Here is a 15,612-nt window from a genome sequence, read left to right on the forward strand (position 1 = left end):
AACAATGCGTTTTCTATTATATACCCTGATATCCAACAATAATAGCACATTCTACTGTTACGTTGGTCCAATTAGGTTTCTTGATTCTAAAAACAGGCGTTCTTCTGTTCTGTCCAATCAGGTGATCTTCTGTGGGGGCGGTCCGCCCCCTGTCTTCTTCCTTGGGGTCTCCTACAGCAAACATAGGGGGGTCTGCTTTTGGCCCCCTCCTTTGCTGCTAAGGTCTTTTCAGTCCAGGGGGTCTGTGGCTCTTGATGAGTTTAACAGTTTGTAACACTAGAACCTTTTCTAAATTTGTACTTTTATTGTAAGAAGTCAGCATTATCCCAAAGTAGTAGTAGTAGTTTTTTTTTTTCAGTCATCAAAAAAAAGTACAATATACATCATCATTTATCAATATTTGATTTTTTACAGTGACTGAAAAAGGTACAGACTGAAGCATAGTGCTTATATGTGCCTGTCCTATATTCTTACCAAAAAAATATATATATATTTTTTTACTCAAACAGTATTATAAAGAAAAGAAAAAAAAGCAAGCAAAACAGTGTTTTTCACCCTTATAGTTTTTCAACATTTAAAAAATAAAATAAAAAATACAAAAATGTAGATTCCAAAACAGTATTCTAAAAGAAAAAAGAAAAAAAGCAAACAAAACAGTGTTATTCACCCTTGTATTTTTCAAAAATTGCTTTACAAACCTTTTTCTTAAAAACCAAAATCGAATTACTCATTCTTAACTGTATATCCGCATTGTTCCACAAGTTAACCCCAATAATAGAAATACACCTCCTTTTAATCCCTTTCTTAGCTTTCTGAACAGTAAATTTACAAATATCTCTCAAATCATATTTTCTTTCATGTGTTGAAAAAAACCTTTGCACCCTTAACCTTTGCACCCTTATTTTATATATATGGTTTACACCAGGAGTGAAATGACACTATTACCTTCAATCAGTTTGACATTCTAAATGACATTCAAATACCTTTTATCTAATAAGTCAGTTTAATTAATATGATCTTGTTGATGACCATTTCCATGAACCTTTAGCAAAAGCAAGTTAGGTCTGTGACCAGACCTCTGTTTTCTCTGCCTGTAATCTGTTAGGTGTGGCCACATTTACATACAGTCCTCAGTCACACGAGTGGGGGTTGAGTGACTGTTTCCTTCTGTTCTAAGCAGTTGAGTACATCTGTTTGTGTGAGGGTTTGTTGACTATTCCTGTAACACCAATATCACTTTTTGCTGAGCACTGAAAATCCACTCTGCTGTTAAAAAGGTACACCTGGCTTTTGCATTATGGTTTTCTAATTATACACACATATTTGTTATGAAATACACAGTCAAGGATACCACAAGCTCATCATCACCGACCAGGGAACCCACACTGTGGCCGGATAATAATAAACAATAGCGCACAGACACACGCTCATAGCGAGGGGGGCGTACCAGCGTAGGTCAGTGGCCAATCAGAGTGCAAAACGGGAACCCGGAAACACGAACGCGTTGGTAAAAGCATACACGCAGCCTGCTGGCGCGATTGTTAGGAGTAACGCGATTGGCGCTGAAAAAAACGTCAGTGGCCAATCAGATTGCGCAAACCGAACGCGGAAGTGAAACTCCGTTGGGGGAAATGCGTTATTTTTTTCCGTAGCCGTATTTCTGGCAGACGCTCTCTGATTGGTCACTGACTGGCGCTCTCTGATTGGCCACTGACATGTTTGCCCAATCGCGTGACGAGCTGTGTCTTTGCCCATTTCCGCTTCGAACAGCCTGCAAACTGTCTGGCATTCTATCGCCATGCTCTAAGACAAACTCTAACCTTAACCAACTTCGAAAGAGTGACTAAGCTTAACCGTCGAAAGAACTTGCCGTCACGCTCTAAGACAAACTCTAACCGTAACCAACTTCGAAAGAGTGCCTACTTCGAAAGAGTGCCTAGCTTAACCAGTGTAGAAACAGGCGTCGGCCAATCAGAGAGCGTCTTGCCAGAAATGCGGCTACGGAAAAAAATAACGCAGGGGAAATATACACTCGGGCGGGGGCCTGTGACTGTGTGGGCGGGGCCTGTGACAGTGTGGGCGGGGACTGTGACTGTGTGGACGGGGCCTGTGACACGCTAGCCTGGTGTTGAAGATCGAAAGCACGTCTATGTAAAATCAATAATGAATCATTGATGTGCGAAAGGAAATATTGGTAGTTGTAGCATATATTGCGTGGGCTGACTTGCAAGCATAAATGTTGGGGGTATGAATTCCTTCTATTATAACAAGTTTACTAGCTAGCTACGGTTTTGAATTGATTGATTGAAAACTTTATTAACAGATTGCAGAATGGGTACAGTACAGTACAGCGCAATACATACAATTGTTAAGGGGATGCAGACCAGAGAAAGACTTTCGTCTTGTTTACATCAGGGTACATCAGATGGTAGAGGTAAACGGTACTCTATCCCCCCCCCCTCACAGTGAGCTGTGGTGTTCCACAAGGAAGCATAGTAGGACCGCTACTCTTCCTAATTTATGCAAATGACATGTCGTCAGCCTGTGACTGCAACTTGTTCCTGTTTGCGGACGACTCAGCCCTGCTGGTCTCTGACAAGAACAAGTTGCAGGTTGAAAAAACCCTCAGCTCGGAACTAGGCAAAATCTGCATATGGCTCGCTGATAACAAACTATCATTACACATGGGCAAAACAGAGTCTATTCTCTTCGGTTCAAATAACAAACTCAGCAAGACCGACGGCTTCTCAGTTACAGTGGGTGACAATATTGTCACAAGGAAAGACGAAATTACCTACCTGGGTTCCATCCTAGAGGCAAATCTTTCCTGTGACAAAATGGCATCCAATGTAATAAAAAAAGTCAACCAACGAACTAGATTCTTGTACCGGATCTCCTCTCTGGTAAACAAGAATACCCTGAAGACTCTGGCAGGAGCACTCATTCAAGGGTACTATGACTATGCATGCACCTCATGGTACCAAAGCACCTCAAAGGCGCTTAAAACAAAATGACAAACATCACAAAACAAACTGGTCAGACTACTACTTGACCTGAACCCCAGAACCCACCTCACCCCTGCCCACTTTGACAACCTAGGATGGCTTAGAGTAGACGACAGAGTACAGCAACTTGCAATGGGCCTGGTCTACAAGATACACTATACGACCGGGGTGCCCATGTACATGTCAAAATACTTCCCAAAGGTCAGTGAATACCACAACCACTACACTAGAGGAAGCTCAACAAATCATGTTAAACCCAGATTCGGATCAAACAAGGGACTAAACACGTTTCGCAATTATGCCACAACAATGTGGAACGCCCTACCCAAAGCTGTAAAGGAATGTGAATCCCTGCCCACATTCAAAACCGCTTTAAAGAGCACCTACGGGAGGCTGCAATTCGAAACTGGCCACCGTAAATGCCCAAAACCCCCACCACCTCCTAATAGACAGTCTCCTCCCCACCGCATGTATATATTCCCTCCCCGCCGTATATTTCTCTCCCACCCACCCACCCCCTCCTAATGTACAGTCCCCTCCCCATCATATGTATATACTCTGTCAGGATCTAGGGGTAACAGTACTGTATATTTGAATACCGTTTATGTCACAAATGTATCAGTACTAAATACCTATATGTCCCTATGCCATAAATGTCATGTATGTTGTGTATGTCATAAATGATTGATTGATTGATTGAAAACTTTATTAACAGATTGCAGAATGGGTACAATACAGTACAGCTCAATACACACAATTGTTAAGGGGATGCAGACCAGAGAAAGACTTTCGTCTTGTTTACATCAGGGTCCCCCATTTTCAATTCATCAGGACATATATGACATACATGACATACAGATAGTCAGTACTGCTACATCTATACATTTATGACATACCAGATTTGCAAATACAGTACTGTTTGTGATACAGAAGGAGTCAGGAAAAGGGAGTATATACATTTGACGTAGAAACTGTACATTGGAGGAGGTTGGGTGGGTGGGGGGGGCACACTGTATAAACAAGCAAAACTGTACATTGAGGGGGGGGGGGAGACACTGTACAAACAAACAAAATTGTACATTGGACTATTGACAAAACCATACTAGGTAAATGACTGTACATTGGAGGGGGTTGGGTTAGGATATTTACAGGGGCCAGTGTTGAATAGCAGTCTCCCGTAGGTGTCCCTTGAGAGAGGTTTTGAAAGTGGGTAGTGATCCACATTCCTTTACAGCTTTGGGTAGGGCGTTCCACATTGATGTGGCATAATTGCGAAACGTGTTTAGTCCCTTATTTGGGCCGAATCTGGGTTTAACATGATTTGTGGAGCTCCCTCTGGTGTTGTGATCGTGGTATTCACTGACCTTTGGGAAGTATTTTGACATGTACATGGGTTTGATTGATTGATTGATTGAAAACTTTATTAACAGATTGCAGAATGGGTACAATACAGTACAGCTCAATACACACAATTGTTAAGGGGATGCAGACCAGAGAAAGACTTTCGTCTTGTTTACATCAGGGTCCCCCATTTTCAATTCATCAGGACATATATGACATACATGACATACAGATAGTCAGTACTGCTACATCTATACATTTATGACATACCAGATTTGCAAATACAGTACTGTTTGTGATACAGAAGGAGTCAGGAAAAGGGAGTATATACATTTGACGTAGAAACTGTACATTGGAGGAGGTTGGGTGGGGGGGGGTTGGGTACACTGGGATATTGACAACCATACTGGGTAATTTACATTGGAGGTGGTTGGGGGGGGGGGGGCACACTGTATAAACAAGCAAAACTGTACATTGAGGGGGGGGGGGACACTGTACAAACAAACAAAATTGTACATTGGACTATTGACAAAACCATACTAGGTAAATGACTGTACATTGGCAAAACTGTACATTGAGGGGGGGGGGAGACACTGTACAAACAAACAAAATTGTACTATTGACAAAACCATACTAGGTAAATGACTGTACATTGGAGGGGGTTGGGTTAGGATATTTACAGGGGCCAGTGTTGAATAGCAGTCTCCCGTAGGTGTCCCTTGAGAGAGGTTTTGAAAGTGGGTAGTGATCCACATTCCTTTACAGCTTTGGGTAGGGCGTTCCACATTGATGTGGCATAATTGCGAAACGTGTTTAGTCCCTTATTTGAGCCGAATCTGGGTTTAACATGATTTGTGGAGCTCCCTCTGGTGTTGTGATCGTGGTATTCACTGACCTTTGGGAAGTATTTTGCCATGTACATGGGTACCTTGGTCGTGTAGTGTATCTTGTAGACCAGGCCCATTGCAAGTTGCTGTACTCTGTCGTCTACTCTAAGCCATCCTAGGTTGTCAAAGTGGGCAGGGGTGAGGTGGGTTCTAGGAGTAAGGTCAAGCAGTAGTCTGACCAGTTTGTTTTGAGATGTTTGTAATTTTGTTTTTAGCGCCTTTGAGGTGCTTTGGTACCATGAGGTGCAAGCATAGTCGTAGTACCCCTGAATGAGTGCTCCTGCCAGAGTCTTCAGGGTATTCTTGTTTACCAGAGAGGAGATCCGGTACAACAATCGAGTTCGTTGGTTGACTTTTTTTTATTACATTGGATGCCATTTTGTCACAGGAGAGATTAGCCTCTAGGATGGAACCCAGGTAGGTAATTTCATCTTTCCTTGTGACAATATTGTCACCCACTGTAACTGAGAAGCCGTCGGTCTTGCTGAGTTTGTTATTTGAACCGAAGAGAATGGACTCTGTTTTGCCCATGTGTAATGATAGTTTGTTATCAGCAAGCCATATGCAGATTCTGCCTAGTTCCGAGCTGAGGGTTTTTTCAACCTGTAACTTGTTCTTGTCAGAGACCAGCAGGGCTGAGTCGTCCGCAAACAGGAACAAGTTGCAGTCACAAGCTGACGACAAGTCATTTGCATAAATTAGGAACAGTAGCGGTCCTAGTATGCTTCCTTGTGGAACACCACAGCTCACTGTGAGGGGGGGGGGGGATAGGGTACCGTTTACCTCCACCATCTGTTCCCTCCCCTCAAGGTAGGATTGCATCCAGCTCACTGATAGACTATCAAAACCAATTGCTTTTAGCTTGTCAATCAGAATGGAGTGATTGACCGTGTCAAAGGCCTTTTGTAGGTCCAGCATGACCATGCCGCAGTATTTGCCTGCGTCCACCTCTTGTTTGATGTGGTCATTCAAATAGAGAAGGCATGTGTCAGTGGAGTGGGATGTTCTGAAGCCAGATTGGAATTTGTAGATTACATTTTTTTCCGCTAGGTGAATGAATGAATGAATGAATGAATGAATGAATGAATGAAAACTTTATTTAACAGATTGCAGAATGGGTACAATACAGTACGGCTCAATACATACAATTGTTAAGGGGATGCAGACCTGAGAAAGACGTTTGTCTTGTTTCCATCAGGGTCCCCCATTTTCAATTCATATAGACATATATGACATACATGACATACAGATAGTCAGTACTGCTACATCTATACATTTATGACATACCAGATTTGCAAATACAGTACTGTTTGTGATACAGAAGGAGTCAAGAAAAGGGAGTATATACATTTGACGTAGAAACTGTACATTGGAGGTTGGGTGGGGGGGGTTGGGTACATTGGGATATTGACAACCATACTGGGTAATTTACATTGGAGGTGGTTGGGGGGGGGGGGGGGGGGGGGGGGGCATACTGTATAAACAAGTAACACTGTACATTGAGGGGGGGGGGGAGGAGACACTGTACAAACAAACACAATTGTACATTGAACTATTGACAAAACCATACTAGGTAAATGACTGTACATTGGAGGGGGTTGGAATGATTGGGTTAGGATATTTACAGGGGCCAGTGTTGAATTGCAGTCTCCCGTAGGTGTCCCTTGAGAGAGGTTTTGAAAGTGGGTAGTGATCCACATTCCTTTACAGCTTTGGGTAGGGCGTTCCACATTGATGTGGCATAATTGCGAAACGTGTTTAGTCCCTTATTTGAGCCGAATCTGGGTTTGACATGATTTGTGGAGCTCCCTCTGGTGTTGTGATCGTGGTATTCACTGACCTTTGGGAAGTATTTTGACATGTACATGGGTACCTTGGTCGTGTAGTGTATCTTGTAGACCAGGCCCATTGCAAGTTGTTGTACTCTGTCGTCTACTCTAAGCCATCCTAGGTTGTCGAAGTGGGCAGGGGTGAGGTGGGTTCTAGGAGTAAGGTCAAGCAGTAGTCTGACCAGTTTGTTTTGAGATGTTTGTAATTTTGTTTTTAGCGCCTTTGAGGTGCTTTGGTACCATGAGGTGCAAGCATAGTCGTAGTACCCCTGAATGAGTGCTCCTGCCAGAGTCTTCAGGGTGTTCTTGTTTACCAGAGAGGAGATCCGGTACAAGAATCGAGTTCGTTGGTTGACTTTTTTTATTACATTGGATGCCATTTTGTCACAGGAGAGATTAGCCTCTAGGATGGACCCCAGGTAGGTAATTTCATCTTTCCTTGTGACAATATTGTCACCCACTGTAACTGAGAAGCCGTCGGTCTTGCTGAGTTTGTTATTTGAACCGAAGAGAATGGACTCTGTTTTGCCCATGTGTAATGATAGTTTGTTATCAGCGAGCCATATGCAGATTCTGCCTAGTTCCGAGCTGAGGGTTTTTTCAACCTGTAACTTGTTCTTGTCAGAGACCAGCAGGGCTGAGTCGTCCGCAAACAGGAACAAGTTGCAGTCACAAGCTGACGACATGTCATTTGCATAAATTAGGAACAGTAGCGGTCCTAGTATGCTTCCTTGTGGAACACCACAGCTCACTGTGAGGGGGGGGGATAGGGTACCGTTTACCTCCACCATCTGTTCCCTCCCCTCAAGGTAGGATTGCATCCAGCTCACTGATAGACTATCAAAACCAATTGCTTTTAGCTTGTCAATCAGAATGGAGTGATTGACCGTGTCAAAGGCCTTTTGTAGGTCCAGCATGACCATGCCGCAGTATTTGCCTGCGTCCACCTCTTGTTTGATGTGGTCATTCAAATAGAGAAGGCATGTGTCAGTGGAGTGGGATGTTCTGAAGCCAGATTGGAATTCGTAGATTAGATTTTTTTCCGCTAGGTACTTTTCGACCTGTTCGTAGACTATTTTTTCCATGACTTTCGAGATGGAGGTGAGAATAGAAACAGGGCGGTAGTTGCCTGGGTCTAATTTGCTGCCCTTTTTGTGCAGAGGGGTCACCCTCGCAATTTTGAAGTCCTTGGGGACGTGTCCCTGTTTTATGGAGAGGTTTATTATGTGTGTGATGATTGGGGTGATCGGCTGCTGAGTCTCTGAGGAATTTGGAGGGGATGTTGTCATGGCCAGTGGCCTTGTTAGGTTGGAGGGCGCTCAGTTTATTGAGTACCTCATCTGTTGTTACCATTTCCAGCTTGAAGTCGTCCTTGCGGACCCCTAGGTTTTTGTAGTAAGCTACTATGTGTTCTACAACTTCTACCCCATAAAGCCCTGAGTGGGAGGGTAGTTTGTTTACCAGTGTTGTGGCTATGTTTGTGAAGAAAATGTTTAAGTAATTGGCTACATCCAGCTTGTCTGTGATGAGCGTGTTGTCCGTTTTTATGTTTATGTTTGAGAATCTGGTTTTAAGTTTTTTACTGCATCCTAGTTGATTATTGAGTAATTTCCATTTTACCTTGGTCGTGTAGTGTATCTTGTAGACCAGGCCCATTGCAAGTTGCTGTACTCTGTCGTCTACTCTAAGCCATCATAGGTTGTCAAAGTGGGCAGGGGTGAGGTGGGTTCTAGGAGTAAGGTCAAGCAGTAGTCTGACCAGTTTGTTTTGAGATGTTTGTAATTTTGTTTTTAGCGCCTTTGAGGTGCTTTGGTACCATGAGGTGCAATGTCTATATGTCTATATGAATTGAAAATGGGGGACCCTGATGGAAACAAGACAAACGTCTTTCTCAGGTCTGCATCCCCTTAACAATTGTATGTATTGAGCCGTACTGTATTGTACCCATTCTGCAATCTGTTAAATAAAGTTTTCATTCATTCAGTCCCCCATTTTCAATTCATCATAACAATTATATGACATACACGACATACAGTAGGTACGTTTATAACTCGTAAAACAACTTATTAAATGCGACTTACCTTTATAACAGAGGTTGCATTGTAACGTCATATCATATAACCTAGCGGTTAGTTCGTGTGTGCATCTTTAGATATTGTATGCGAACGCGTTGTAAATAAAATGGTGTGGTAAATAATTGGAACTAATGGTGTGTCTAGCTTTGTTTCCGTTCGGAACAAATAGCAGTGGCACAAGCCAGTGAGCGTGTTGTTTACTATGATCCATGCTGGATTACTGGCGTTCACTTGTATTCTTGTGTCAAAGAAAACTATCAGGCGAAAGCCTTATAAAATTGAAGAATGTATTGATTTTTAGCATACATTTGTCGTTGTATTTTTCTTTTTTGCGATACAGAGGAGATAAGTAACGCAGCGAGCCGTTTAGCTAAGCTGACCAGGTACAATGAAGATCAAACGCCAGAAGCAAGCGAAGAAAACGATAAGCTTCCACAAATATAACTTCAACTTTAGAGAACCCTTTCAAGTTCTCATCGATGGGACGTTTTGCCAAGCGGCTCTGAAGAACAAGATTCAGATCAAGGAGCAAATGCCAAAGTACCTGATGGGCGAGGTGCATCTTTGCACCACCAAGTGAGTAGCATTACTAGTGTGTATCCCACTCACAGAATGAATAATGTATCCATATCAAATCATGTCTCTCTCTCTCTCTCTCTCTCTCTCTCTCTCTCTCTCTCTCTCTCTCTCTCTCTCTCTCTCTCTCTCTCTCTCTCTCTCTCTCTCTCTCTCTCTCTCTCTCTCTCTCTCTCTCTCTCTGTGTGTTACTACAGTTGTGCACTGAAAGAACTGGAATCTCTGGGACAGGAACTATATGGAGCTAAGATCATCTTGCAGAGGTTCCAAGTCCGGAACTGTAAACACTTAAAGAACCCGGTCCCTGCTTCAGAGTGCCTGTTGTCCATGCTGGAAGAGACGAATCCACATCACTATTTTGTTGCAACACAGGTACATACTGTATTATTCATGAGGCTGGTTTCACTCTGAAAACTAGTGGCTTATGTCTGTATCATAATAATCTGTACATCCCTTACCCAAGAGTCTACTCTTCTCGAGCTCCGTCTAATTACCCCACATTACAATTCCCTCACATACTTAATAGGGACAATGCACATCATTCTACAGTAGGCTACTGTAAATCTGATGGCTTTAAATGCAACTACAGTCTCAGGGCATGATGTTAAAAACTATTGCAAAGACTACAAAAACACAACGATACAACATGAAGCACTAATTCATGTGGATGCAAATTACCAGTATGTGTTTAGAATGCAGATGCACACCGCAACCACATTTACAACCATGCTGATTTACTTTGCACATAATCTCACACACATCCACAATTTTTTTTGAGTTTAACTATGGCACCAGTGATGTCTTCAGGGACACTGAATCCTTGTGTAGTGTTAATTACACCTAGATGAAATTATATGGTAGCAGTCCCTATAAGACATGGAATTGCTTTTTTCTCATCTACATCATTTCATGGAGCTTTCCTCGAGTTTTGGGATGTGTGTGAGATTATGTGCAAAATAAATCGGCATTCTTTTTTTGGTGAAGTGCCCCTTTAAGCAGACAAGGCAAAGTAAGTACATGGCATGCAAGTAACTATATAAGCAACCAAATAATACAGGGCCGCCGCCACAGACAAAACAGTGAGATATCATGCAAGCAGACTATACAGAAAAAAGGGAGCAGTATACAAGCAGGGAAATGTTAGAGGAACTAAGTACTGTGTTGTGCTAACACAACGAATTGTTCTTGAGCCACGACTGAAGTATGTATATTCAGTGATTCCCGCAGAAATGAAATATACTATGGGGGAATGACGGAGGGGGGGGGGGGGTATGTTGTTCAATCAAAAAAATCAAAACAAAAAAAAATCTCCTCAGAAATCTCTCAAACATTTAGGAGCGGGGCTAGTCCTGGTGGGCTACCCAGGCTGAGTGACAAGGTGGCATCCAGGAAACAGAACATTTCTGTTTCCTGGATGCCACCTTAAAAATGTGCAGGTCACTGCCATCGACACCAGGAACTTCCAGCTGGCAAGTTAGTGCTCTGGGAGCCAACACACGGGCACCGACGAAGAGGGCGCCCCACGCCAACATACGTGGCACTGGAGGTGCTGAGGAAGGATGTGGGGGTGGAAAGCTCCACAGAGCTGGCCGGGTGTATGGAGGACCGTGAGCGGATTGGCGAACCCGTTGGCAAACTCGTCTAAGGACGACCTAGTAGTAGTAATAGTCCTTGATTGGCTCAAATTCACACCTTTTTAGGGGCGGGGCTAGTGATGTTGTCCCGGGGATGCTTAGGAGTTGAGATAATCCCACTGACGTCATCATTTGATTCCAAAAGTGGGTCTGGACTCGCGCCCATAGAGGCTGTTTACCAGTATATGGCTCCCCCAAAGTATAATTTATGGGTGGCTTCCCCCAAAGTATAATTTATCTTTTTTTTTCTCCCATCCCAATTTCGTATCATCCAATTCTACCCTCCCCTGTCTCGAACGCTGTTAGGCCATGCCTCCCACAGGCCGGCTGCAATGTGGACGAAGCCTTGCATCACGTGTCCCCTCCGGTACTCGAGGAGGCAGCCGTCGCATCTTTTCACCTGCACAGCGCGATCTCTCAGCGGCGGAGGTCTGCGTGGGAGGGACACGCCGCCCCCGTCGCTTCCTGATTCTGCTGCACAGGCGCACCAACCGACCTGTAGGAGTCGCTGTCCACAACGTCCGTTCCCCACCCACCAGCTTCCCACCTCCTAATACTGCCAATTGTATTAGTATGAACGACCAGCCAAGCTGGTAGCAATGCCGAGAGCTGGGCTCGAGCCCAGCATCTCCTGCATTGGTGGCGAGCCACTTAGCCGCCCCTATAATTTATGGTTTTTAAGTTTTATTTTTACTCATTGCCACCAATGCAAATGAGTGCTCACTGAGTAAAAAAACACTAATTATACTTTGGGGGGAGCCATTATACTTTGGAGGCCCCCCAAAGTATTAACATGCAGCGGGAATCACTGATATTAGAAAGGACTGTAGAGATAGTGCGGAACTTGCATATGAATGACATGGGAGTTTGTTGTAGATGAGTTCTCACTGGCTGGCTGACTGACAGACGTCACCCTGTGGATCAACTGCCCAATGTTTCCTGTCCAATAAGGCTTCTAAGCGGGGAAGGAGGCTGGCCTTGATTGACAGTCTCGGAATTGTACATTTTGATTTGCTCCCTCCCCTCTGACATCACTAATCAAGGGGAGGTCACAAAGATGATGTTATTTATCTTAACATTAGCAGCTTGATAAACAGATTGAATGGGCTTCATGGTTATACAGTAAGCTTGGGCCTAACTGGTTAAAGGAACACGCCAACATTATGGGCACTTGTGTCTTCTCCAGAGTCAGACAAGGACATACATACCAATTTCCTCTCTGTGCGTTCAGTAGAAAGCCTAGCTTTGCACAAATGAATGGAAGCGGATCACCAGCCTAATTTAAAACCCCGGGAGAGGTGTATTTGGCCAACAGCTAGGATAGCTGATCTGTATCCGCTTCCATTCATTTGTGCTGTGCTAGGCTAGCTTGCAGCCGGATAGCTTTCTACTGAACGCAGAGAGAGGAAATTGGGATCAATCTTCTTGTCTTACTCTAGAGAAGACGGTAAGTGTATTTCTCATAATGTTGGCGCATTCCACTGTGGTCTAATTTTGCACATAAACCCACACCTATGCCATTTGAATAGCCATTAGGGTTTATAGGAGGCATTGTTCTCATGGCTTTTACATTTGTCCTGCAATGCAGAACAGCACCTCATACTGGCCTGATGGGCTATTTGCTGGCATACCCAAATTGTTCTGCATAATGGGCACAGAGTTTCAGTATGTCAAAGCCAACAAGGGAAAAGCACATGCAGAATGGAGGATGTGTTTCACTCAGTTTGTCTTTATTTTGAGCCAATTCAGTGTTTTGACACTGGCCTTTTTTGCTGCCCCTACCTGTACTACTAGTGGTAGTATAGTAGTGCAAACCAATGGGGAAATGTATTAAGTATGGGTGCTCTGATGTTTGTCATCAGAAATGGCCTGTTTACCCCACTTAACACCCTCTTTTGCGGTTAGCAAGCATTAGCACTAACATTTCCTATGAAACATTTGAGCTGCTATGCCAGCTATCCAAATGTTATAGCTAACACTAGTGTTAAGATGGTTTCTGATTAACAGTAGCTAGTGTTGGCTGTAGTTGACATTAGCGCACATTTTTGGTAGCTAATGTTGGCAACGCTTGTTAAGAGCAAAAAGAAAAAAAGGATGTTGGGACACATTGCATTCTTAGGTAGATCAGGAAAGTGTTCCTTTATTAAACCTCTTGGGGAATTGCAGGTGCCATAGCAGCATGGGGGGGGGGGGGGGGGGTAGAATAGGTAATAGAACAAAGAGCAACGTAATAATGGTGAGTGATAACAGTAATGAATGGTAGGATTCAATCAGACAGTAGTAATAGTGATGATGGTATACATGGTCCATAACGTAGTAACACACTGCACTAGAGTCGGTGCAGTGCTTATTATTAAGAGTCAGATAGTCCTAACAGTCCTCAAGTTCACCAGCTGTTAGCTCAACATCATCTTCTTTCCACCTGCTCTCTCGTCTCCAGGACCACGGGGTGACAGCGGGCCTGAAGAAGGTCCCAGGCACACCCCTGCTGTACATCGTCCTCAACACCATGGTGCTGGACAAACCCAGCCAGGCGTCCCTGGACCATGTCCAGGCAGTTCAGCTGGGAGAGCTGGTCACCCCGGCCCAGCAGCAGAGCATCAGCGGCCTGAAGGAGGAGCAGGGCATCGGTCGGAAGGAGGGAGACGGACGGGGCAAGAAGCGCAAGAGGAGAAAAAGCAACCCCAACCCCCTCAGCTGCCTGAAGAAGAAGAGAGGGCCGCCCACACTGCCGGCCAAGAAAGGGGAGGGGGAGAAGAGGAAACGGAACAGGCATAAGAAACGGAAGACTGAGGGCGGGGAGTCCGCTCCTCCGACCACTAACCCGTAGTGTCACAGGGATGGCAGCGATAAAGTGTAATCTGAAGATTCAAGAGATGGACGATGCTGTACTGTGCTGAAAGAAAGTGGACATTTTGAGCTCATGCAGTTATTAAACAAATGTGTATCTTATTCCTTTCTTCATTCCTAATCACCAAAATAAGAAAAGTAGTCCCGGTTAAAACCATATTTGTTTTTTTTTATTAAAAAAGGGTTCCATAACAGTTTGCTGGGGCTCAGGACTACAGGCACGGCATTTTAACAGTTCTGACATGTAACAATCCTTTTCTTTTTCCTGTCTATCTACAATATTTGTACTTTTCTTTTTAATACAAAATAAATAAAAGCAAGTTTACAGGCACATTGTTTAAAATATACGATGCACTGAAACATTACATGATACACAATTTAAAAGGGAGTGGATATCAAAAACAATGCATTGAGCTGTCGCTGTAAAAGGTCAGAGATAAAAAGTGTTGGCTAGAATAAGTTTGAGTCTGCGACTCTGCTTGTATATTTACTGTGTGTGACCCACGACAAGACCAGTCATATTCGTTTAAAATTTAGAGTCCAAACCGCATTGCGTATGTGAATGTAAATGCATTCAGACTTAATCTGATATGGTGCTTTCAAATTAACTTTATATAGATATATATTATAAAAATGTATCTTGTTTTTTAATCAAATGATTTATAAATAGCCAATGAATATAGGATCTTCTCTATAATTAGATATACATGATTAATACAGTCATTGAACATGGAACATAGGCCTAAGTTGTTTTAACACTCAAGGTAGCTCCTTAATCGACACCATCAGAGGATGTTCCATAATTGGTACTATTGTAGACGATAGCTGAAAAAGTCCTAATTCTCATGACACAGCATAACCACATAATTCTAATCTGAAATGGAGAGATGTAAAAAAAAATCTGTCTTGACACAGAATGAAACTCATTCTAAGAACATGGGAGGTAAATCTAGAAGAAAAAAATTATAATTCTGGAGCAATTATAAAACAGGTTTCCAAACAGAGCATGCAATAACAGTAGACCACAGCTATTGTTTTATCTTCAAGTATCAACTATAGATTGTAGGTATGCAGGTACTGGGAAGTGTAATCATAGTCAATGATGCAAAGACGGTTCAACCATTTAGTAAACGTATTAAGTAAGAACTAACATGATTGGAATGCTTGAAGCTGCAGCTCCACTATTGTTGGGACACGAGGAAGCTGGTGGAGGATGCAACTTAACTACCTAGAGCTGTAGCCATTTATAAACTACAGATAAATATTGTAAATTTGGATAAACGTTGTAGAAACTGAACCAATACACTACACATGCTACTTTTGGCGCAAATTATACAAAAACATACCGGTAACTTTCTTTTTTCAGCAAATGGGAGGAAGGTGGATTGAATCTCAGAGTAACATGGATGGATCAT

General features: G+C 43.2%; 1 protein-coding gene across 1 annotated transcript; it reads left to right on the forward strand.

The window, feature by feature from the left end:
* Positions 1 to 9,320: 9,320 nt before the first annotated feature.
* Positions 9,321 to 15,598, forward strand: utp23 (UTP23 small subunit processome component). The gene is made up of 3 exons (XM_084313430.1): positions 9,321 to 9,713; positions 9,911 to 10,085; positions 13,788 to 15,598. Exons 1-3 carry the CDS (start codon positions 9,526 to 9,528, stop codon positions 14,175 to 14,177), a joined length of 753 nt encoding a protein of 250 aa, XP_084169556.1. The 5' UTR covers positions 9,321 to 9,525; the 3' UTR covers positions 14,178 to 15,598.
* Positions 15,599 to 15,612: the final 14 nt, after the last annotated feature.

The sequence above is a fragment of the Notolepis coatsorum genome (genome assembly GCF_963971535.1).
Source record: "Notolepis coatsorum genome assembly, chromosome: 4".
Classification (NCBI taxonomy): domain Eukaryota; kingdom Metazoa; phylum Chordata; class Actinopteri; order Aulopiformes; family Paralepididae; genus Notolepis; species Notolepis coatsorum.